Source organism: Rhipicephalus microplus, chromosome 10 (assembly GCF_043290135.1).
Source record: "Rhipicephalus microplus isolate Deutch F79 chromosome 10, USDA_Rmic, whole genome shotgun sequence".
In the NCBI taxonomy this organism is placed as follows: domain Eukaryota; kingdom Metazoa; phylum Arthropoda; class Arachnida; order Ixodida; family Ixodidae; genus Rhipicephalus; species Rhipicephalus microplus.
The window spans coordinates 42,525,655-42,548,797 of record NC_134709.1 but is presented as its reverse complement, the minus strand read 5'-3'; the positions used below and the strand labels follow the sequence as shown (position 1 = coordinate 42,548,797).

Here is a 23,143-nt window from a genome sequence, read left to right as displayed (position 1 = left end):
GGTGTGGCACTTGTAACCACACTGCATGCTTTTATGAGGTACAGCCCAGACATGCCTCCTGGACAATTAAAGCATCGTGGAGTGCGCATCGCTTGCAGAACGCCTGTCATCGCCACGTTAGCCCTACAGGCTACTTTTCCCATATGTGCATTCTGATGTAGACATATTATACAGCAAGCGGCTCTCCAGTCATGACATGCGTTGAGTAGCGAAGCGCTGCATGTAACTAGCCAGTAGACAATAGACTGCTTGTGACCGTACCACGGGGGGGGGGGGGGGGGGGGACTCAATTTTTGTTCAGTATGCAGATTGTAGTATGCATATATTGTGAACAGTCGATATGTCCGTTCTACCGCTGTGTCAGTCTCTGCGTATCCCGGACATCACCGTATAGTTTCAGAATGCTCCTTTGTGCCGCCACTGCGTGCTATGGGACTGTTGTGCGATAGTGCCAGAATGTTTTCTGCACTTTGGCATAATTAAAGAAATAGTTTTGTAGTGGGCACTTTAGGCAATATTCACCATTTCACTGTATTTATTGCTTTTTGGTGGCACTGGTGCACATGAAAGCAAATTTGTACTTGATGATTAATGCGTACTGCGGTTAGTGTGTCATAATGCCGTGGTCTCCAGCAGGTACATATTAATGAGGTTTCACTGTAGGGACGACAGGTCTTTTAAATGTAGCTATAAAGAAAAATTGACTCTCAAATTTGGAATCTGCAGAAAAAACTGAACAAGTTTGTAAAATTTTGTTCCATTCACTCCAATATCAAAAATTTTTTCAGACCCATGTCTTCCCATAAGAGCCAACATCGCCTTTAATTGTAACATTTGTGGATAAATGACACAGTTACCCTGAGCAGTTGCACACACGAGTTGTTGTACTTGAAGTAGTGGCGTCTTGTTTCTTTCCGTGAGCACTGTACACTTGGACTTCATAATTGGCAGTACGTGCTTTGGCATATGCACAGCTGCAGTCTGTCATGTAAAATCGGGCTGTAATGTTTAAGATTAGCACTACTGTTGCGTACGTCGAAGCTCTCCGCCCCTTCAGGAACACAACTTGCCAGTGCCATTAAAACCGGAGGTCACCTGCAGCTAGTTGTTCCTCTCGTTTCTCTCTCACTTTTATTTTTATTCGCTTTCACTTGCCTTTATCTTATTTCAGCACCTCGGTTGAACCTGTACAAATGACTTTTGCTATGTTTACCTTTGCTTGATATATCAACAAGAATGAACTCCTCTGTTATTTTGCTTTCTCGCTCACAATAGTTCTTAGTGTTCTTTTATGAAATCTAGGTTCTTATTTAGCTCTGAGTATAGGTAGCGTTTGTTTAATTTTAGGGTACCGTAATTTTCTTTCCACGTATTCCTAATCCTCATCTTAGACCAAGTTTTTCTAATAGATTCTAAATTAACTAATCTCTAGTGTCATTGGTTGTTCTAGCGCTGACTCCTCGGAACCTTTTGCCCTTGCACGCAGCTTACGGGACACAGCTTGGAGGACTTCGGTCACTCGGGACCCGGCAGTACTGGCGGCTCTATATTGGACAGTGTGTTCGACAAGCTCAGGGAGGTCGTGCGGAAGCCTGACATTGATCCGTAAGCTCTCCAGCACATTTATTTTTGTGCACAAAGCTCTCAATTACTGGGAAATCACTTAAATCAAATCGACGAATGATTTGAACCTCTCGGCTGGTCCTGGCAAAGTTGCATGTTCTTAGCATACAACTCGGCATACAGCTTGATATGCAACTCAGCATACCAAACATGCAAAAGTATTTTCTCCTTGACATAGAGTTCGTGTGTGTAAAACAACAGATGCCTGGCTGTCATAGCATTTTTGTAAGCCCAGAAAACTTCCTACTAAGAGGGAACTGCCGTCACTTCGCCAATTGAATGCGAGAGGTGCCACTTCGTTGCTCAATAAAAGTGCATTGACGGTAGTTTGTGCGGTGACAAGTGACATCGCAACACACGACCTATTACACAGAGCGATACTGCTTGATGCCGCGCTCGCTTTTGCTGTCGAGTTGTAAAGCGATACTGAACGAAAATGAGAAGAACTGACGAAATGCTCAAATTTCTACTCAAAATATGCCTCTGTTCCGATAAACAGAGTTAATTTCCAATATTTTGTAACAGTTTGTTGTACAGTAGACTCTCGGTAATTCAAACTCTGATAATTCATACTCTTGGTTAGTTCAAACAAAATTAGTTTTTCGGTTGGTCCTCTATTCTTTCAATGTATCTATAAGCCTCTTGATTCAAACTCTTATCATTCGGTCAATTCATACTTTTTGCAGTCTCGTGCCAGAAAATATCTGCTGGTTTCCCACTACTATTTAAATATTTGCATGCTTATATAATCCTAACAGTCTAAAAATGAAAAATGAGCACATCAGGCCTTCAAGGAAAAAATCATCGCTAGTAAATAAATGTTTTAAACAAAGCACATGCATGGTAAACTGTTATGGTTATCGTTCGGTATAGAGAGCTTTGTGCTGAAGGCACATACCTATGACAAAGAAGCAGGTGGCAATTCATTAAAAGGTCTGATCAGCAGTAAATGGCCATAAAGCTTGTGGACCTTACTCCTCTGCTTTCTGTTCTCTGCATGCAGTTAGGGTTCAAAAACACACAAAAACTTTTTAAATGTGGTAAAATCAATGCCTAATCATAATGTGTGGGGTCTCCTCACCTAGAGTCATCGATCTGAGAACTTCTGATCATTCAAACGAAATTCAGAGGTCCCTTCGAGTTTGAATTAGCGGGAGTCGACTGCATTTTTCATGGATTCTTGCCACCCAGCAGCCGCTCGAGAGAGCCGCGACGTCACACTCGCCAAGGGGAATGCATTATGCACGTGTTCCTGTCCTCCTTTTCTCCACCTCTCCTTTCATCCCACTCTTTCTCTTCCACAAATGCCCTGGTGCTTTGCGCCAGCCTGAAGCATTGTTCACTGCTGTTGCTGTTCTTACCGGTTTTGGGAGCCGAAGTGGGAGTTTAGCGAGTCGAGAGGCGCGGGTGAAGGCTGGCATTGTTGACTTGCCCGTTTCGGGTGTGTGTGTGTGACGTCACCAAATGTCACCTTCCCTAGTTCGTGACGCGAACACTAGATGCGGTTATTTGTGAAAAACGCTTTAATTTCATTATTTTACTGTTGCTTCTGCTTGTAACAAAGGTTGTCTGTCGATTTATGGCCCCTATCTCTTAATTTGGCTGAAAATCTTGGCAAAATTTTCGTTGAGTATCTCTTTAACGACTGCACTTAGTTTCATATCTTCTGGAGATTTCTCAGGGTAATGTGATTTTCGTATTATGCAAGTTTTATTTCTTTCTGGTTCTTGCGATGATCATGTCAACGACCTGAGTGTGTCTGCACTGGCAATTGGCAAACGAACATTGCTGGAACTACTGCTAATTCACATTTTACGACTCATTCTAATCCAGACGACCTACACCAGGCAAGGTGTAGCAACGAAGTTTGAGGGGTTTAAAGGAGCTACATGGCTCTCAAATTTTGGCGTCCTGACAGTCAAAGAGTGAATATTTCATGTTCACTGCTTCATTTGCTCGACCGACCCAACACCATGCCAACACCAGCTGATTGAACAGAAACTGCACTTGCTTGTTTTGCAGAACTGCCTCATTGATGATTAAAAATGTCCTGGATCTACGTGAGAAGAACTGGGGCCGATCGTCTTCCTCCTCAAGCTCGCCTTCTGGATGTCCATCTGAAGAGGTGATTGATTGATTGAAATAATTTTAGTGTGATTGGAATAAGTTTAATGTTTGAAGCGGTGAGGTGGTTAAGAAAAATGAGTAAAGTAGGCAGGTCGATCGATAAATTGATCAGGGGTGCCACAGCTGCATCGGTGCCAGTTTGATACAGCTCTATATTTTGTGTCAACCTGAGCCAAGATTATGAAATTTCTTGAAATTGCATTATGCTGCATCGAAATACTCTATCAGCCTAAAAATTTTTTCAGTTGTTTTGATTTTAGCAAGAAGTAGAGGTCACGTTGGCCACACGCAGTTTAGGCATCATCAACCAGTCCTGTCCCGACGCGTAGACCACCCTAACCCTGAACCACGATAATCACAGCGTAAAATATATACTTTTTAGGTGAGGGCACACGTCAGATGCAGTTGCCCAAATAGTCGCAACGCAGACCCATTGGTCCGCTGATGCCTATCAGCGAGACGATGCAACTTCAAAACAAAAGTGTGTTGCCGTGGAAACTAATGCTTCGCAGGAAATCAGGAAATATGAACTTTCTAGTCGGCCAATGTGGCCATGGTATGTTACAAACTGAAGCGGGAAACGTATGCCGTGCTTTCTACAGACTAACAAATGCGACGTATTGCAAATGCTGGCATTGCCGCTTACAATATTGGTTGCTAAAGAAATGGCACAAAAATGATTTTCTGTCTTGAAGTTGCGTTGACCCACCGATGAATATCTGCTGCCATCACTGGACCAATGAACTCATGCCATCGTTACTTTATCTGGTCAAACGCACCTTGCAGAAATTGTGCTCTGAACCTAACCCTAACCCTGTGACAATATTTACTATTATAGGTGCTCTGATTACTTGGAAGTCGCTTCCAAAAGGTTGCAGAGAGTAATATATTCCTGTTTGGAGAAAATTCAGAAAAAGAGATAAAGCCAATTCGAATATCTGATGAAGATAGGCATTGTCAATATGGCATGATATAACCAGCACTTATCCAACATTGTATATCACATCTACTGTGGCTGGTGCCTCCTAGCATGTGTTGCTGCTCCGGTGTCCTGCTGCGCTGGGAAGAAGATGGCACTCCGGATACGTGTCTGTAGCTTGAACTTTAGCCTTTTCAATATATGGGGCATTCTTTGAAAAATCGAGTCATTATTCTGATTGAAAAAAAAAAAAAACAAAAGAAACAAGCATCGAGAACTGTTACAAAGCCCGTAACTGTATTCACCATATATTGCCGGGCATCTAAAACTCGGCTGCTGACCTGCATGTAATGGGATCAAATTCCGGCTGTGGCGGCTGCATTTTTGATGGAGCCGAAAATGCTGTAGGCCCGTGTGCTCATATTTGGGTGCACGTCAAAGAACCCCAGGTGGTAAATTTCTGGAGCCCTCCACTACAGCATCTCTCGTAATCATATGGTAGATTTGGGACTATAAACCCCACAAATCAATCAATCGAGGTGTCATGAGATAGAAAAGCTCTGGTAGCTGCCGTTGTGACGTGTCTAGTGCATAGAGCGCGTATGTGACATCAACGTGGAAACTAAGCTATCCAGCCGCATAATAACAGACACTTAACGCCGTTTTTGTTTGTGAGGCACAAAATATCTCTCATTTCTTCTTCCCGTAATAACGAAAAGTAAATTCTGGTCTTGGTAGTAAGAACATTGAAATACTTTTTGTTGCGAATGCATCGACAGCTAGAAGTCTCCCAAACCTCCACAATGTTACAGACGATGTATGAAACAGAGTATAGAAAAACAGAAACAAATATTGTGGTTGTAAAAAATGCCGCAAAATATCGTTACTGGTTTCACGGCTGCTGCTGCTGAAGCAGCCATCAACACCTCTAGTTGCCTGCTATCCGCAAACATTAGGAATTCTACAGATAAACTGATGCTGTCTAGTGCCGGGACTATACAGTGTAGTGAACAAATAACTGTGTTAGCACTCTAGCGTGTGTGCGTAAGATTGGTATGCTTTTAGAACGCAGTGTTATCGGATCTAAATGCGAGCCAGTGAAGCGATCATCACGCGGCTCACTCGTTACACATACACGTTGTTACAGTGTGCCAATGTAATGATTCCATGCCTTTCTTTGTCACTTCTCAACATGCTACTTTTGAAGTGATCTAAGTGAAAAATCGTCAAGCACGCCTAATACTGAGGCTGCTGCAAGCATCGTAGAAAACTTTGCCTCAATTGTATGATGGCAAGGACAAAATTGCAGCCGCCGGGAAGCTTCACAAAGTAAATGGACCTTTTCTGACCGATTTTTCACGCTTTTCCCAGCTCCTTCGTCCATCGCCGCACTAGATAAGCAACGTAGTTTGACGATCGAGGAAGTAAGCGCTCGCAGTGCTCAACACTGCAGACAGAACAGGAGGGCTGAGAATATTGCCAAAGCTGGCCAGCAACATCACTGGCTTTTGTGGCTGCATGGTAGTGTTTTTGACTAGCTGGCAGACTATGTCAGGGTTCTCTTACTGATCCTCAACATCAATGTGCATCCGGTCATAAAATATGAGCGTATAGTTAATAAACATTCATTTTGTGCTTGGGCAAATGAGTTTCACTGAGTCTATTAACAAGTCACTTACCGCTAGTTAAGGGCAAAAAAAAAGATGTGCTTAAATTTTTTGTTACCACTCCTTTGTGTCTCATTACTTTCATATAAGTTCATTAAATTTCTGGGGTTTCAAGTGCCAAACCCACAATATGATTATAAGACAGGTTTTAGTGGAGGAGTCTGGATTAATTTGGACTGTCTGGGGTTCTTTGACATGCATATTTAGTACACCGCATTTAGTAAATGAGCATGCATGCGTGGTGTGCGAACTGGTGCTATCTGTATATGCTACGAGTCTTGGCCATTGACAATGCTGGGTTGTCAGGAGCAGAGACGCAGGAACTTGCAGCCGCGTAAGATCCCACCTTGAGGCAGGCACCAAGAAAGGTGGTTCTAATGCAGTACTATTACTATTGTAAAGCACAGCTAACTTCACACAGAGCAGGGACACGTGCGCCGCTTTCAGCATCATGTGCACTAATTTGACAGCTGTAGCGGGAGCCTCATCTAAGAAGCATGGCAGCCAACACAAACTTATGACATAGCTGTCCTCCTGCTCCTAACTGCAAATCTAAGTTCGTGTTACTAGGTGCAAAGTTTTGCGCTGCATAAATAGACCTAAAATATGTTTTATGCTGTGTTAATTATTTATATTTTGTGGAATGTGCATGTCTCTATCTCCTCATAGGACGTTTTGTCTCTGTACTCCTTTAATGCATTCAAGTACAGCCTTGCCTGATGATAGTGATATCGCCTTTAAGAACTCTGCCTCATTAGGTACGACAGCTTTTAGCGTTTTATGTGATAATTTGTCTTTTTGTTGTATGCAACTGAAGCTAAATGAGTGCCACATTTTCAGTGTTGTCGTCAAGTTATCTATTATTGCATTGGCTCTTGCTTTTGCACTGCTTTTGTTCTTTCACTTCATTTTGCTGCCACTTGTGCGGAACCGCCATGCCTGCTGCCTGCGACTACCAGTGCATGCTGTCTTTTCTCACTTCTTTCCAGGCTTGTCTCCAATAGAAAGTGCCACTTGTGTGTTGTTCTCGGGCTTGTGTGCTGTGTTTTCCCTCCCTGGTGCTCCTCTCTGCGATGTCTCATCTTCGTTCTTGCTTGCTGTGTATGTCCTTCTGAGTTTTGGAATGATTTTCAACAAGTAAAGCATGTTTCCTTCAAAACCTGAGTCTCTTTCATTTTTGTGCCCTTCGGTTATTCTTTTCACACGGCGTGGCGTTCTTGCTCTCTCCTGCAGGGTGCCGTGCCTAATTGGGCCAGTTGGCCGCGCTCTCACTTACGTGCACGGTGTCGTTGACAGGAAAGCCCCTGAAACCGTACTCTTTCCTACAGATACATTAGAGGGAACTCTGGCGCTTGCGTCTGTGGGAGCTGTAACGCACGGCACTTCAGCGAGCATGGGCATGCTGGATAGTTCACGTACTTGGCTTATCTTCGTTCTTGCTCCATTTCGCTTCGTGTGGCTTGGAGCTGCTTTGTCATGAAATGACAATGGCCAAACGTTATGATGTCGCACCTCACCACCTTAATATTTTATTCTCGTCATTTCAAGTCGAGTCTTGAAGTTCATAACGTTTTTTTTTTTGTTTGAAACAAAACCAAAGCACAACAATAAACAAGGCTGCAAGTGCGTTCGAATCCCGCAAGCACAAAGACTAGACAAATCCGTGTACTGCCCATCATTCCCATGCTTGCTGAATGATAGCAGCGCCATAGTCCCCTCCAGTTTATTTTGGGAAACTCTATGTTTGAAACTTCTTAAAGTAGCTACAATCTCCTCCTCTGCTTTGATACCTTATCAGTTACCCCCTGTTTGTGCTCCCTCTTTCATCATGGTGCCGCCTGCAATGATGCAGCAGTGTAGCAGACGACATTTCACAGAGTTCATCAGCACACAGCCAGCCACTGCACTACAAGCATTCGTGGTTGCAGTGTGGCTGAGATTATCTTCATTTACAGCTCAATATTTCTCTTCAGTTAGTCATAAAAATTTATTAAGTGCACTTTTTCAATATTCTAATAATGATCCCACAATTAAAGTGTCTAAACTAGCGTGATGGTGGCCCATGACATGCTTGGAACTACAATACAGCACACAACATTCGTAAAGCACCCGTATCGTAAAGTTCTACTGAGAGTGTTTGCAAGACATGTTTGAAACTGAAAGCTAATGCCACAGCGTGCAGCAACCCTTCCCAAAACCTAAGTAACCCTCGTCAATCTTGCCTGGTGAATTCACATAGTTTATTAGTTACGACGCACGAAAGCTGGTAGCATTTAGTGGTGGCCACTCCAAAGGTTCGAAGGAGTGTGAATCTTCAGTACCACTTACGTGCCAGTGTTTGTTCCAAGCACGCAGAAACGCACACTTGGTGGCAATGGCACTGTTATGTCCTTTACACGTCAGCGTCTACGAGTTCCTGAATGAGTTTCTCAACTCCCCAAATGAAATTCTCATGCATGGACGCATGTGTCGGTAAACTAGACAATCCCCATTTGGAATGTTAGTCTGGCTCGCAAAGTACATCCATAACTTGAAGCCATTTGGTACGTGGCATACAGAAAGCAGACAGTGTATTGTTGATACAAAGTAAATATCATGCATAAGCTGTCAGAATGTCGAAGAGGAACACCGACGTGCTTGGTGAAATCTAACCGTCTTACAGTGTTATAACTCCCTGTGAATTGTACAAATATTGTAAGTTAATACCCTGAGATACCCATAACTTGGCTCAAGTCAAACATATTGGCCTTAAATTTATTCATTTGGTGTATTTATACGTCTCTCTTCGTAAATCATGCTGCCTACGGGGCGGTATCACAAGGAGCCTTTTGCCACTGCTAAAAGCTGTTTTTGGACTCAGAAAATCGTAGTACCCACCCACAGCTATGAAAAGTGACCACACCCTTGTAATTAGGTTTATGTTGCTACACAGTGTGCACGGAGCAGCAACTCTTATACGCATGATATATGTGCACTCCACTAGCGCGTGGATAGATTTGGAGTGAAGATGGCAGTCAAGAGTGACTGTTGACAAATAGATGTGTGGTCGTACATGACGTCGATTGGCTAATAGCAATGCAACAGCGGTATCGGAGAAGGCAGAGGGGGCAAAAAAAGGGAGGTGCACTTTCTTCAAAGTGTGTCCCTAGTTTATGAGCTTCAGGGGGCTTTAGTTGTCACTGATGCTGCTTTACTCGTTCAGCCAGCACAGAAATACAGTGCACACTCATCTAAAGATGAAGTGTTTCACTTTTGTAATCCGAAATGAATAAGTTTTGGTGTTTTTGCATGTCAGGGCCAAGATTCGGTTTTCAGGCATGCCATAGTGGATGACCCCATGACTAATCTTGACTGTGTTTTTTTTAATGTTCACACAATATTAAGCGCAGGGGGGGGGGGGGGGCATTTTGAAGGGAGTGCTGAAATCTTGAAGCATCTGTGGGCTTAGCAGCGCGACGCTGCTAATCAGCCAAGCTGTAACGGCTGGTTCTCTGCAGTTCATGCAACTGCGGCCTTTACGCGAGTGTAAGTCTTGTCGGTCTAGATTTTTCCCATCAGTGAATGAGGCTTCTTGTATGAAAACACTGTACAATGTTGTTTTCGTGGCACATTTAATCGTTTATATATGCCAGCCGTGCACAACACACATAAGATATGCACTTATCACCGTTTCCGATGTAATCGTGATATGCAGTTTAACCCCTTTATAAGGGACTTGCATTGAGGAGCAATTCGTTTTTTATATGACGTGTCTCTTATAAGCAGGGTTATTCTGTATGCATTTTCATGTCAACCCATATTTAAATATGGGCACATCTGTGTTTCTTATACCCAATTGTCTCTCACATCAGTATCTTTTATAAGGTGGTTCGATTACAGTAATATGCTATGTTCATGGTATCAGGTGTGCCTCTTATTTTGATAATAAATGTTTGAAGACCCAGGCCATGTGCCCTGAACTCTTGAGCAGCAAAGTTTGTTGTTTCTGGCCCAAATCATAAGACTTCCAAGACAGGCATCTGGCTTTTACAAAAGTGTGGCCTTTCTTCAATTACTAAAGGTAACTTGGAAGAGATGTGGGCATATTGGTTGTGCATTTATTATTTTTTTTTTGTGGAAGGCATTGCAAATCGAAATTATCAAACAAAAAGCACCTGTGCTATTTTTTTGCTCTTCTGTACTTCGTGTTTGTCATTGTGCCATGATGCATTTTCCAGATGTGCGAAAAGGTATATATTAAAAGGACACTAAAGATAAAAATCATTTTTCTCGTAGCAGTATATTACATTTTTTGCAAAACCAAAATTCCCTTGTTTGCGGTTGGAAGACATTTTATAAAGCCTACAAAAAAGTGCATGTCACCTTGAAGTTCCCACATCATTTGCCATGATATCAAAGATTTTGACGGCACCTAATAGGGCCAACGTAGTCTTATTGATAAAAATGAACTGCATTGTCTTCTGAGGGTACCACACATGCAGAGATTTAGGAAATTACTTTATCATGGTGTCATGCTGACATTTTGGCATAAAATTTAAAAGTGAAACCTTAGCCTTGGTTTTCATTGCTGTTAATAAGCCAGTGATTGTGAAAGCCACAACACTAGGTTTTTGAAAGTGTAATTTATCAATTTAAATGGATTCATTGTTTCAATTTAGTGTTCCATTCAAAGAGTCTGTACTAATACTCATTTCAAGGCGACTAGCAAATCTGCCCATATTGAAAAATGAACGACCTAATATGGCATTCCAAGTTAATGCAATTGAACCTCTGTAAATTATAACTATTGTTCAGTAACCTGTTGAGAGAAGAAAAATTTGTGTATGGCATTCATTGTACAAACGCCTGTTAAAGCATAGTTATCTAAAGCTCACAGCAGTTACTGGGGACTGTTATAACGAGAAGAAAACTTGTGGAAGAGTAAAGGTGTGTTCAAGGACGTAGTGCTGGCATTGCCAAGTTGTGAACAGTTTTTATTCTTTCAGCGAACTGGGAGCCCGGAAGTGCATAGCAGAGAAGAGCCACGCAACATGAGCACTCACTATCAACTGGTTTATTTCTCACGTTTGAAAAATGCATAAATATACAATGCTGCCCATGACAACAACTTTATGACGACAGTAGGAGCAGCATGCAAAGCTTATCATCGAGGCACTTGTCTATGAATTAATTATCTGTATAGTTAAACTCATAGTCATGTAGCTATAAAGAAGGATGTCTGGTACGCTGGCTTGCATTCCTGGAAATGTGATGCTCTTGAGAAATTTCACACGTAGTTCGAAGCGCATCTCGGGAAAGAACACTTGTTTTCTCGAGCAATAGATGGCATTTGCACGAATCGCAATGCGAAGCTGAAAGGCAATATGGGGTACTTTTCAAGGAACCTTTATGTTTTCTGAAGTGTACATTCAAACCTGTACTGTCGTCATAATCTTGTTGACATGCTCACCCTTGTATATATATTGCCGCGAACCATGCATTGGGTTTGTTTATTTGTGTTTTGTTTTTTCAGCCTGGCTGCGCCGGCCTGTGCTATCGCCGTTTTCACAGCGTTTCGAACAAACGCTATCGAACAACGCTTTAGGCGTTGTTCGATAGAAACAACGCTTCAAGCGTTGTTTGTTAGAAGCGCTGTTCGAACAAACAGCGTTTCTAACAAACGCTATCACGGCATTCTCGATACAATTCGACTATTCGAGAAACCCTCGCGCCGAGGGATATCAATTCCCGCACAGCCGATGCCGCGTCATTTGATCGCCGACGCTCACTAGCATGCCCATCGTTTTGCTGGCCGCTGCTTCGCCGCCTGTGTATTTTTTCAGTTGTTAGGGGAGCACAGGTTCGCTCCAATAAACTTGTTTTTCTCATAGACAACTGCGTCGTCCTTTGCTGCGTGACATCTGGTGGAGGTGCGGGGTACATGAACCCTAAGCCATTGCCAAGCCGACAAGCACGCCCAACTCGTGTCAGCCGTCGACAGCAAGGCCTTCAGCCAGAGTTTGGACCGCTCCCGGATAAAAAAAGGAAAGAAGACGTAAAAACCACGATGATCAAGGCAGGCACCATGACCAGCGCTACCAACCCTCCCGTCATTCTGCAACAACCTCGTGTGCCCCCATCATTCCGAGGATCTCCTGGTGAAGACCCGGAAGAGTGGCTGGAAGGACTGGAGCGCATCCGCATCTTTAACAGGTGGGATGACGAAGAAACTTTTCGTCATGTCTTCTTCTATTTGGAGGATGCAGCTCGAATGTGGTTTGAGAACCATGAAGGCTCCCTAACCGACTGGACTGTCTTTAAGAGCGAATTCCTCAAAACATTCGCTACGGTTGTGCGGAAAGAACTAGCCGCCCTTTTGTTGGAGACGCGAATGCAACACCCTAACGAAGGTGTTGTACTGTTCGCTGAGGAGATGAAGATGCTGTTCCGGAGAGCTGACCCCGAAATGGCAGAAGAGAAGAAGGTGCGCTTTCTGATGCGGGGAGTTAAACAGGAGCTCTTCGCTGGACTCATCCGCAACCCCCCTAAGACCGTCGCTGAGTTCGTCACCGAGGCTTCGATGATCGAGAGGACCTTGGATATGCGCTCGCGGCAATACGATAGACCACTCAACACCCTTTCGGTGAACCCGGTAAACGCCCCTGGATTGGCGACGGAAGACTTGCGGGAGACCATCCGCGCCGTCGTTCGCGAGGAACTGAGGAAATTGTTCCCAGCAACGCCGCAGCCCCAAGTCGCCTCCCTCCCTGACGTCGTCCGCGAGGAGGTTCAGCAAGCACTGGGGAATTCCACGCCGTCGGAAGCACCTTGCGAACCACAAGCGATGACCTACTCCGCTGCTGCTCGTCGACCCCGACCCGTCCCAACCCGTTATCAAAAGGCCCCGCCGTACCGCCGCCCAATGTCGCCCGCCCGACCCCCTGTAACCCGAAACCAGGCGCCCAGGAAGACCGAGGTGTGGCGAACGCCAGATAATCATCCGCTGTGCTACCACTGCGGAGAGGCCGACCACGTCTACCGCCGCTGCTCGTACAAGAGGCTGGGTTTGCGTGGGTTCTCCGTCGACGCAACCCGCCCGCGAGCCGGCCAGCGCGCATTTGAGATCGAAGAATACCTGTCGAACACCAGCCGTGGACCATCCCGTTTCAACCGTTCGCCGTCGCCCTACCTGTACCAATCCCCCAACCGTCGCAGCCATGCTGACTTCGCCCCGTGGAAGGTCCCCCAGCCCACAAGGGGGAAACTAAAAGCAGCAACTTCTGGAGGTGAAGTTGCACAACGGCGAGAAAATGAAAACCCTCCAACGACGCAAGACCGTGACTCACGACATGCCCTCATCCCGATGACCCGGCGACACCCTGACGAGACCCCCGAAAACGACGACAGCTACGCTGCGCGACGCGTACCCGAAATGACGAAGCCTGCCGCTGAGAAGACGACGATGACGACGCATAGTGCCCGACCATCAACACGTGCAAGCCGCGATACGACGCCCCGACGCACCCGAAATTCGAGGAAAGCGGCATCCGACGTCCAGTTGTCCATCGACGGCCTTGACGTAGTCGCCCTCATCGACACGGGAGCCGACTACTCGGTCATGAGCGGGTCATTCGCGTCCAAGCTAAAGAAAGTTACGACCAGATGGGACGGTCCGCACATATGCACAGCAGGAGGCCACCTCGTGACCCCAAGTGGAATGTGCACATCGCGCCTCACCATAAACGGCACTACGTACCCTTCGTAGTTCGTCATTTTGCCTAACTGCTCCCGCGACGTAATTCTCGGAATGGACTTTTTGGCGGACAATGGCGCAATAATTGATCTGCAGACCAGGTCGATAACGTTTTCTTCGGATCACTCCACGACGCCGCAGCCGAACCTCGGACACCGTGCTGCTGTAAGAATCGCCGACGATCACGTCACCCTGCCACCCCGCGCAAGCTTGATGATCGCCGTCTATTGTGAAGGTGCTGCTCCTGACGTCGAGGCTATCGTGGAGACTGACCAAAGGTTGCTTCTAGACCGCGGTGTGTCTGTCGCAAGAGGCATTGCGCGGTTTAAGCAACGCAGATCGCACGTTTTGGTCACCAATTTTACCGAGGAGTACCAGCATCTAAACAAGGGCGCTGCAATGGCGTTCCTCGAAGAAACGCAAGAAGCGAGTCAAGTGATTGCGGTCGCCACCTTTTAACGCACACGCGCAGATGCTTCCAGGCTGCCACATCCTTTCGACGTGAACCCGGCGCTGTCGCAAGAAAATCGGGACAGATTACTGGAGTTGCTCCGTCGCTACAGCGAGTGTTTTTCCTCGAACTCGAAGTTACGTCAGACACCTTTGACGAAGCACCGGATAATAACCGAAGATGGAGCCCGACCTACCAGACAGTCACCGTACCGCGTTTCTTCACACGAGCGCGAAGCCATCCGGACTCAAGTTGATGACATGCTCAGATCAAAAAGTCCGTGGGCTGCGCCGGTTGTACTCGTGAAGAAAAAAGATGGCACTTTAAGATTCTGCGTTGACTACCGGAGACTAAACAAAATCACCAAAAAGGACGTGTATCCCCTGCGACGAATCGATGACGCCCTCGACCACCTCTGCCACGCCAAGTACTTCTCATCCATGGATCTGAAGACCGGCTACTGGCAAATTGAAGTGGCAAGAGAGACCAAGAGAAGACTGCATTTATAACCCCGGACGGTCTATACGAGTTCAAGGTGATGCCGTTTGGGCTGTGCACGGCGCCCGCAACGTTTCAGAGAGTCATGGACACTGTGCTAGCAGGCCTGAAGTGGCACACTTGCCTCAAATACCTCGACGACGTTGTCGTATTCGCGCGGACTTTCGACGAACACCTCACAAGGTTGGAATCTGTACTCGAGGCCATTCGTACGTCGGGGTTAACGCTGAAGCCTGAGAAGTGCCGTTTCGCGTACGAGGAACTCAAGTTCTTGGGTCACGTCGTGAACGCCATGGGAGTCCTACCTGACCCGGCAAAAACATCAGCCATTGCGAACTTCCCAAGGCCGAAAGATAAGAAGGGTGTGCGAAGGTTTCTCGGACTGTGTGCATACTACCGGCGCTTCGTCGCAAACTTCGCACGCATTGCAGAGCCACTCACGTGCCTGACGAAAGAAAGCACCCCTTTCAGCTGGGAAAACGACCAAGAAAAGGCATTCTGCGAGCTGCAACAACGCCTGCAAAACCCGCCCGTGCTCGCTCATTTCGACGAAAACGCCGAAACGGAAATGCACACGAACGCCAGTGATATCGGTTTGGGTGCCGTCCTCGTCCAAAAGCAAAGCGGTTACGAAAAGGTAATCGCCTATGCAAGCCGTGGTCTGTCGAAGGAGGAGAGAAACTACTCTGCCTCCGAGAAAGAGTGCCTGGCTATCATATGGGCCATTTCAAAATTTCGCCCATACGTCTATGGTATACCGTTTAAGGTTGTGACAGACCATCATGCGCTGTGTTGGCTCGCCAACTTGAAGGACCCCTCTGGCCGTCTTGGGCGGTGGAGCTTGCGCCTGCAAGAGTTTGACGTTACAATATTCTACAAATCCGGCAGGAAACACTTCGACGCCGACTGCCTGTCCCGCGCCCCCGTCGACCCACCACCACAGGACTCCGATGAAGGCAGCGCGCTCTTCGGAGTCGTGACAGAGAGCGACCTAGCCGCCCAGCAGCGTGCCGACCCTGACCTCCGCGCCATGATCGACTACCTCGAAGGACGCAACGTCGCCGTGCCTAAGGCGTTCAAGCGCAACTTACCAGCATTCAGCCTCAAAAACTCCATCCTAGTGAAGAAGAATTTCAACAGCGGAACGAGAACGAATTATCTACTTGTCATCCCCGCAGACCTTCGTGACGAAATTTTGGAAGCGTGCCACGACGACCCGTCTTCCGGACATCTCGGAACAGCTCGCACGATTACAAAAATCAAGGCGAAATACTTCTGGCCCCGCCTTACATCCGATGTCACCCACTACGTCCGGAGCTGCCGTGACTGCCAGCGACGAAAAACACCACCGACGAGACCAGCCGGACTTCAGCCGATCGCCGTCCCAACGAGGCCCTTCCATCAGATCGGAATGGACCTTCTGGGCCCGTTCCTTACATCCCGATCCGCGAACAAATGGATTGTCGTAGCGACAGACTACATGACGCGCTACGCAGAGACCACCGCTCTTCCTAGGGGAACTGCACAAGAAGTTGCAAAGTTCTTTATTAACCAAATTGTGCTGCGACATGGAGCCCCTGAGGTCCTAATCACGGACCACGGAACGACCTTCACTGCGGAGCTCATGCAAGGAATCTTACGCTACAGCAACACAGATCACCGAAGAACGACGGCGTACCACCCCCAAACGAATGGACTAACGGAACGGCTCAATAAGACAATCGCGGATATGCTGTCTATGTACGTCGACGTTGAACATAAGACGTGGGACGAAGTCCTCCCGTACGTCACGTTTGCGTACAACACGGCTATTCAAGAAACCACGCAGATGACACCGTTCGAGCTCGTCTATGGAAGACGGCTGACTACGATGCTCGACGCCATGCTTCCGCACGTAGAAGACGACGACCTCAATGCCGACGTCCAAGGATACCTCCAACGTGCGGAGGAGGCCCGCCAGCTCGCTCGAGCTCGTATAACGGACCAGCAACTGGTGGATGCCGGACGCTACAATCTCCGACGCCGAGTACCATCCTGGAGATCGTGTGTGGGTTTGGACTCCCATTCGACGTTGTGGACTCGGTGAGAAACTTCTACGACACTATTTCGGACCCTACCAGATTCTACAACGTGTTGGCCAAATAACGTACGGAGTGATCCCCGATGGGGACTCCCGTACATCACGACGACGCACGCGGCCCGAAGTCGTCCATATGGTTCGCTTAAGACCTTTCTACGGACGATGACGAACTTTTAATTTGTGTGGACTGTCCCTTATGTTAGCATCGGGTCGATGCACTCTTAGAGGGGGGGTAATGCCGCGAACCATGCATTGGGTTTGTTTATTTGTGTTTTGTTTTTTCGGCCTGGCTGCACCGGCCTGTGCTATCGCCGTTTTCACAGAGTTTCGAACAAACGCTACCACAGCGTTTTGAACAAACGCTATCGAACAACGCTTCAGGCGTTGTTTGATAGAAACAACGCTTCAAGCGTTGTTTGTTAGAGGCGCTGTTCGAACGAACAGTGTTTCTAACAAACGCTATCACGGCATTCTCGATACAATTCTACTATTCGAGAAGCCCTCGGGCCAAGGGATATAAATTCCCGCACAGCCGATGCCGCGTCATTCGATCACCGACGCTCACTAGCGTGCCCGTCGTTTTGCTGGCCGCTGCTTCGCCGCGTGTGTATTTTTTCAGTTGTTAGGGGAGCACAGGTTTGCTCCAATAAACTTGTTTTCCTCATAGACAACTGCGTCGTCCTTTGCTGCTTGACAATATGTGTCTTTCGTACGTGAAAAATAAACCAGTTGTTAGTGAGAACTCGTGCTGTGTGACTCTTCTCTGTCTGTTGTGTGTCTACGCTGCCAGTTTGCTGAAAGAATGTGAACTGCCAACTAGCCAACCTATCTATCCTGTTGTGAACAGTTGTTTATTGCTATCCTTGCCACGAAGAGGGTACAGTCGTTGCATTATATATTGGTATTGGCATCAGGAGAAAAAATATGTAGGGTTAACAGAAAAAAAAAAAAAATCGTGGCATAGTCACAAAGTGATGGTCAGTAGGCGAACTAGTGGAATCGTTCGGTGTTACTGTGAATCACCTGTTTTGTTGAGTTGTGAATTTCGTTTTGCCATCATTATTATTGCTTTGTGGTATTGGATCTAGACTGAAGTTGGCAGAGACGAGGTCTGGGCACGTTGCCCTGGTGGTTGTTTCCAGTCATATGATATGCATCGTAGAGCACATTGAGACGCCATCCACTGCATAAGCTAGTTGTTGTCGGTGATCATCAGCGTCATGGCGTATAGCATGGCGGTACCTTGCATGGGATGTTCCATGATGGCAGAAAGAGAATGTGTGGTCTGGAAAGTGCTTGTTCATCATTGACGCACAACGCCGGCAATGGATGAGCTTCGACTTCAAGGAGCTTTGCCCCTAAATAAGGTTAAAAAGTAGTGTAGAATCACATTTGTGATGTTGGAAAAAGACAACGGTGAGCATAAATGAGCTGACTATAATGGTCTATGTTTCTGTGTGCAATTAAGTGGTAAAGACACAAACACTTTACATATTGTTCTTTTTTTTTTTTTTTGTCTTGCAGTATGTAGCTAATGCCTTACCCATAACCGCTGGAAATTTCATTTTCTTCAACCAACGCCTCCTCTAGAAAGATGCCTGACGAATGGCTCGCGCTCCCAGCGGAGTTGGCCTGCCTTCAGTTTTGAGCAAGCGCCGTGCGGTGGCAGTTGCGACCGACACTATCATCATGGCGGTACCAGCTAAGCGTTTTTCACCTGCGGCTTATAGGGGCGCGTCAGTCGAGAGTTGTTAGAGACCTGCAACTGTACACCACTATTTCGGAGGCTATGCAAAGTGTTGTGTTGTTGCACCGTCCGCCACAGGTGACGCTAGCGACCGACAACATTCTAAAATGAAGGAGGGAAAGGGTGTGGCAGCTGTTTTCCCTTTCATGCGGCAGGCATCTAAATAGAGGAGGCGTTGCTCCAACGCTGAAGGGTTAATTACATGGAGATGTTTTATAGTGTCCAGTTGCGGCTCAGTTTCTGAGTGTGTTGATTTAATGGGACCCAGCAGGTTTTTTTGAAAGTGCAGCCGTGCATATGAGCGAACAAAATAGGGGTGCAGTCGTCATGCACCATGTTGACAAGTATAGGAAACAATGCATGCAAGGAGCATGGCAGCTAACACAAACTCGATTTGTGAAGTAGCTGGTTGTTTACATTCAAGCCAAGTTGTCTCTGCTGGGATGCACTCCCTTTCAAAACATGCACTTACGAGGAAAACACTTCGTTAATATTTCGTAGATTTGTGTGTATCCATACAAATATATCTCTCGAATCGCCTTGCCTTTAAAATTTTGTGTCACTACCTGTTTGAGTGTTCTGTAAATTTGGAGTTGAGCAGGCTGTGTACTGTGTATGGCTGATAAATGGGGGGTCACTGGGTTGCAGAATTGGTTCCAAGTAAAAATCGGTGTCATATTAATGTTTGTTGGCATAAAATGGATTCGGCCGGTGAAAGTGGAGACGCTTCAGTCCTGCAGTGGACATTAATAGGCCAGTGATGATGCTAATGAGTTGTGGGACATTACCGAGGTAACATTAAAGGGTGTTGTGCCAATGTGGGCATTCGGGGACCAAGCACCTGTAACAAATGTAGGGTAGTGTAATCGCGGTATTTTCTTGTTGGATAAAGACTTCATTATGACATTCTCCCATATCAGCTTTTCTTCTTTCCTCAAAAGCATCACAAAAAGTGTAGCTTTCTTTTTTTATCATTTTCCACATGACGCGCCCACACACTGTTCAGTTGTATCCCAGTTGCCAGAAGTGTGTCAATGTTAATGTACAATGTAATGTCCCCTTTCAGTGATTGGCATCTTGTTTAGGTAATATAGGCTGACTTTATTTCTTTTTTGTTTCGCAATCACACTAAGTTCAGATTTTCGCGCGTAACACACTCGTCCCTCTTTAAGGCCATCAACATGAAAATCTTATTTTTTGTTAAATTGTTAATAAATCAGCAGTGTACATATGAAGGCATGCAATGTAATGCAAAAAAAAAAATCTCGGCCTGGCTGCAGTGCCACTAGCTAAATATATCAATTAGCAGCCTTTCAGTAGTACTCAATTATTAACAGATATGATGAAAGTGCTCTGAACAGGGGATGCCACATACATAAAGTATCGGAAAGCAGGATCTTTAGGTGGTCCAGAATTTCATTACAATTCTTGTGTCTAAAATGCTTCTGTGGTTTCTTAACTTCACTTGTGTTATGTACAAACTAACCTTCCATGGTACCAAAAACTGCTATTGCCTTGGGAGGACGCTTGGCAGACCAAAAAAAGTCAACTGCAACGACGCCTTAAAGTTTTGACACCGACTACACCAGGAGAGCCTAAATTGTGACAGCAGCACCTGCTAGGGTCTGTGTAATCCTTCATAATTAAAAATAGACTACATCGAGTTCCTGCGGAGCCGTAGACTTGACATTGCAAGTTTCAGGAAGTAATGCCAAGCCATTGCGAGAAATGCAACGGAAAGATAAAGGTCGAGTTTCATGATGCCACAACATTCGGGTGTCATGGTTTGAGCATGAAATTAGTAAATTCAACTTCTAACTTTTTTTCTCATTTAGTAATGAGCCTGTGATGTCAAAATTAACTATAATATAGTTCATTAACAATAGTATATCAGTCTAAACTGCGAGTAATAATGTACAATATTCCGGAACTCTGCCTTTATCCTTTTGAATTGCTATTCTCTCCTCAGCTTTTGGTGTGCTCTAAGCGTGACCTGTTTTGTGTCCATGTTTTATCACGATGCAGAATCTTCCAATAACGTGCGGTCCTGACGGTGTGCCGCTCTCCAGAGAAGAGGAGAACTTTGTCCAAGAACTGCTCCTCGAAGAACAGATGGGCGGCCTCGAACTTGCAGAGTGAGTGTGGTACCCTTTGGCATTTAACAATGATTAAATTTTGTATGCGAGAACTTCCACCTTTCCTATCTATCTGTCTGAACAAATGCTCGTTTGAACATCTTGATGGGGCAGTACAAACAACGACAGCACCTGAACATAAACAATGCAAGGCAGCACGTGCTGTGATTATTTTGTGGTGCCGTCAGTTGTGCTTCCATATAAAGTGGCTCTACTAAGAATTTATTCAGACGAGCAGGAAATGTGCTTCTAAGAGCATGTGCCCCCCAATAGTCTGTTAAAACACATTGTCAAGGGATGCTAGGCGTCGGCACAGAATTCTATTAACAATAAATTTTAGTTAATTTCATCCCATGTGCTAATGTTACCTCTTGGTGAAAGTAATGTAACAATGGTGAAACTAATGCTGAAGGGTGGTAAACTTTTATAATATTCTTACACTGGTACATCTGCAATTATTTTGAAATAACTTCAGTTTACAGTTACTTTTAAAATGTTTTTAATGCCGACTTTCTATAATACAGGAGTATAGAGAAGTGTGGAGAGGCTGATCCACTTATAAGACATTCTGAAAGTATCGGGTTAAGTTAAAGCCCCTGTGTGATAAGTTTTCTGCGTTTTTAGCATAATACAAACAGTGATGATTGATAGATTGATTGACATGTGGGGTTTAACGTCCCAAAACCACCATATGAATATGAGAGACGCCGTAGTGGAGGGCTCCGGAAATTTTGACCACCTGGGGTTTTTTAACGTGCGCCCAAATCTGCGCACACGGGCCTACAACATTTCCGCCTCCATTGGAAATGCAGCCGCCGCAGCCGGGATTTGATCCCGCGACCTGCGGGTCAGCAGCCGAGTAGCTTAGCCAACAGTGAATCCATTCCTTTAATGGTGGCTCTGATGTCTTTAGTCATCATTTTTAGGCAGGGAAGATCCCCCCTCTCTCGATCTCCTAGCCGCTCCCTCGCCAGAGGGGTGGGAGGCAGTTCTGACCTCCACCAGCCTGGCCGTTCAGCTCCAGGCCGTACAAAGGGCAGAGGAGGTGGCCATCAGGTTCAGCCTGGCGGGTCACCTACCTCCTTAAGTCTGACGACAATAAAGTTGTGTTCTCTTCTCTAGGCACTCTTCTGTTTCCTGTTTTGTGAAACTTCTCTGTTGGCATTGTGTCAACACATGACAGAATAAGTTCGGGTAATGATTGTCTCGTATTTAATTAGCGGCATTGTAGCTTAGTCATTGTTCATTCTTGTAAACAGTTCTTTCTTTTTTATTTCAGTGATGGGGGCATGTACTCCAATGATATGGGCAATGACGAAATGGATGACGAGGTTGCGGCAGCCTACGAAGAATTTCTCAAGGAATCGGGACGATGAACATTTTTGTATTTTGACACGCAGGGGAGGGCTCCGGGGTGGGTTGGCCAACGAGTGGGAGGGAAATGCATCAAGGGCTGTTTCTCTTAAGTGTTCATATTGCGGCTTGTCGTTTTTTTTATGCATTTTTTTACGGAGTGGGAAATGCAGTGTGTTACCACCTTGCCCATATTTTTTTTATTGCTTTTGTATGTTGGCAAGGCATTTTTCTGTTACCTCAGTTTATTCAAGTTTTTTTTTTTTTCCGTCACATACGTCACCTGCGCATCTTACATGTTACAATGCAATTCAGGCCATCGAATGTAATGCAACAAGCGCTTGTACATTCTCGACGCACAAAATGCTGCTTTTTGGACGACTATCCATTGAATAATAAACAGAGAAGACGTTTTGCAGGAACTGTCTGTTGTGTATCCATTGGTCTCGATGGTATGTGCAGGTAAGTTGTGTGACAGAGGTATAGTGAGCATCACTCCTAAGGCTTGGCAATAACTTTAGAAAGTTAAGGGGTGCTTGTACCTGTACGATTTGAAAAGATCACATTTTGTAATGATACAGGTACAACTTCTTATCCTTTTGATGTCTGCGAAAGCCGATTATTTTTACTTGAACGCGTGTTACGGGTCACTTGAAATCCCGCATCAAATGTTCGCTTGGGTGTTACTTCAGTGTTATGATCTGGCTAAGAGTGGGAAAATGTGTGGCCAAATTGGTAATCTTGTGCTAAATGAATATGAAAATGGCAAGAACTCTTTCCTGTGACGTTTCGGCGCAGCTAACTGGAGCAA

The 23,143-nt window shown here is 45.7% G+C and overlaps 1 protein-coding gene across 1 annotated transcript in view; it reads left to right on the top strand.

The window, feature by feature from the left end:
• The window catches only part of LOC119181490 (polyadenylate-binding protein-interacting protein 1), a 33,966-nt gene extending 11,212 nt beyond the window's left edge, over positions 1-22,754 (top strand). Inside the window, exons 7-10 of the mRNA XM_037432744.2 lie at positions 1,487-1,605; positions 3,646-3,748; positions 20,870-20,979; positions 22,259-22,754. Of these exons, the coding sequence (XP_037288641.1) occupies positions 1,487-1,605; positions 3,646-3,748; positions 20,870-20,979; positions 22,259-22,355 (429 nt within the window). The 3' untranslated portion in view covers positions 22,356-22,754. The remainder of the gene's footprint in view (positions 1-1,486; positions 1,606-3,645; positions 3,749-20,869; positions 20,980-22,258) is intronic.
• Positions 22,755-23,143: the final 389 nt, after the last annotated feature.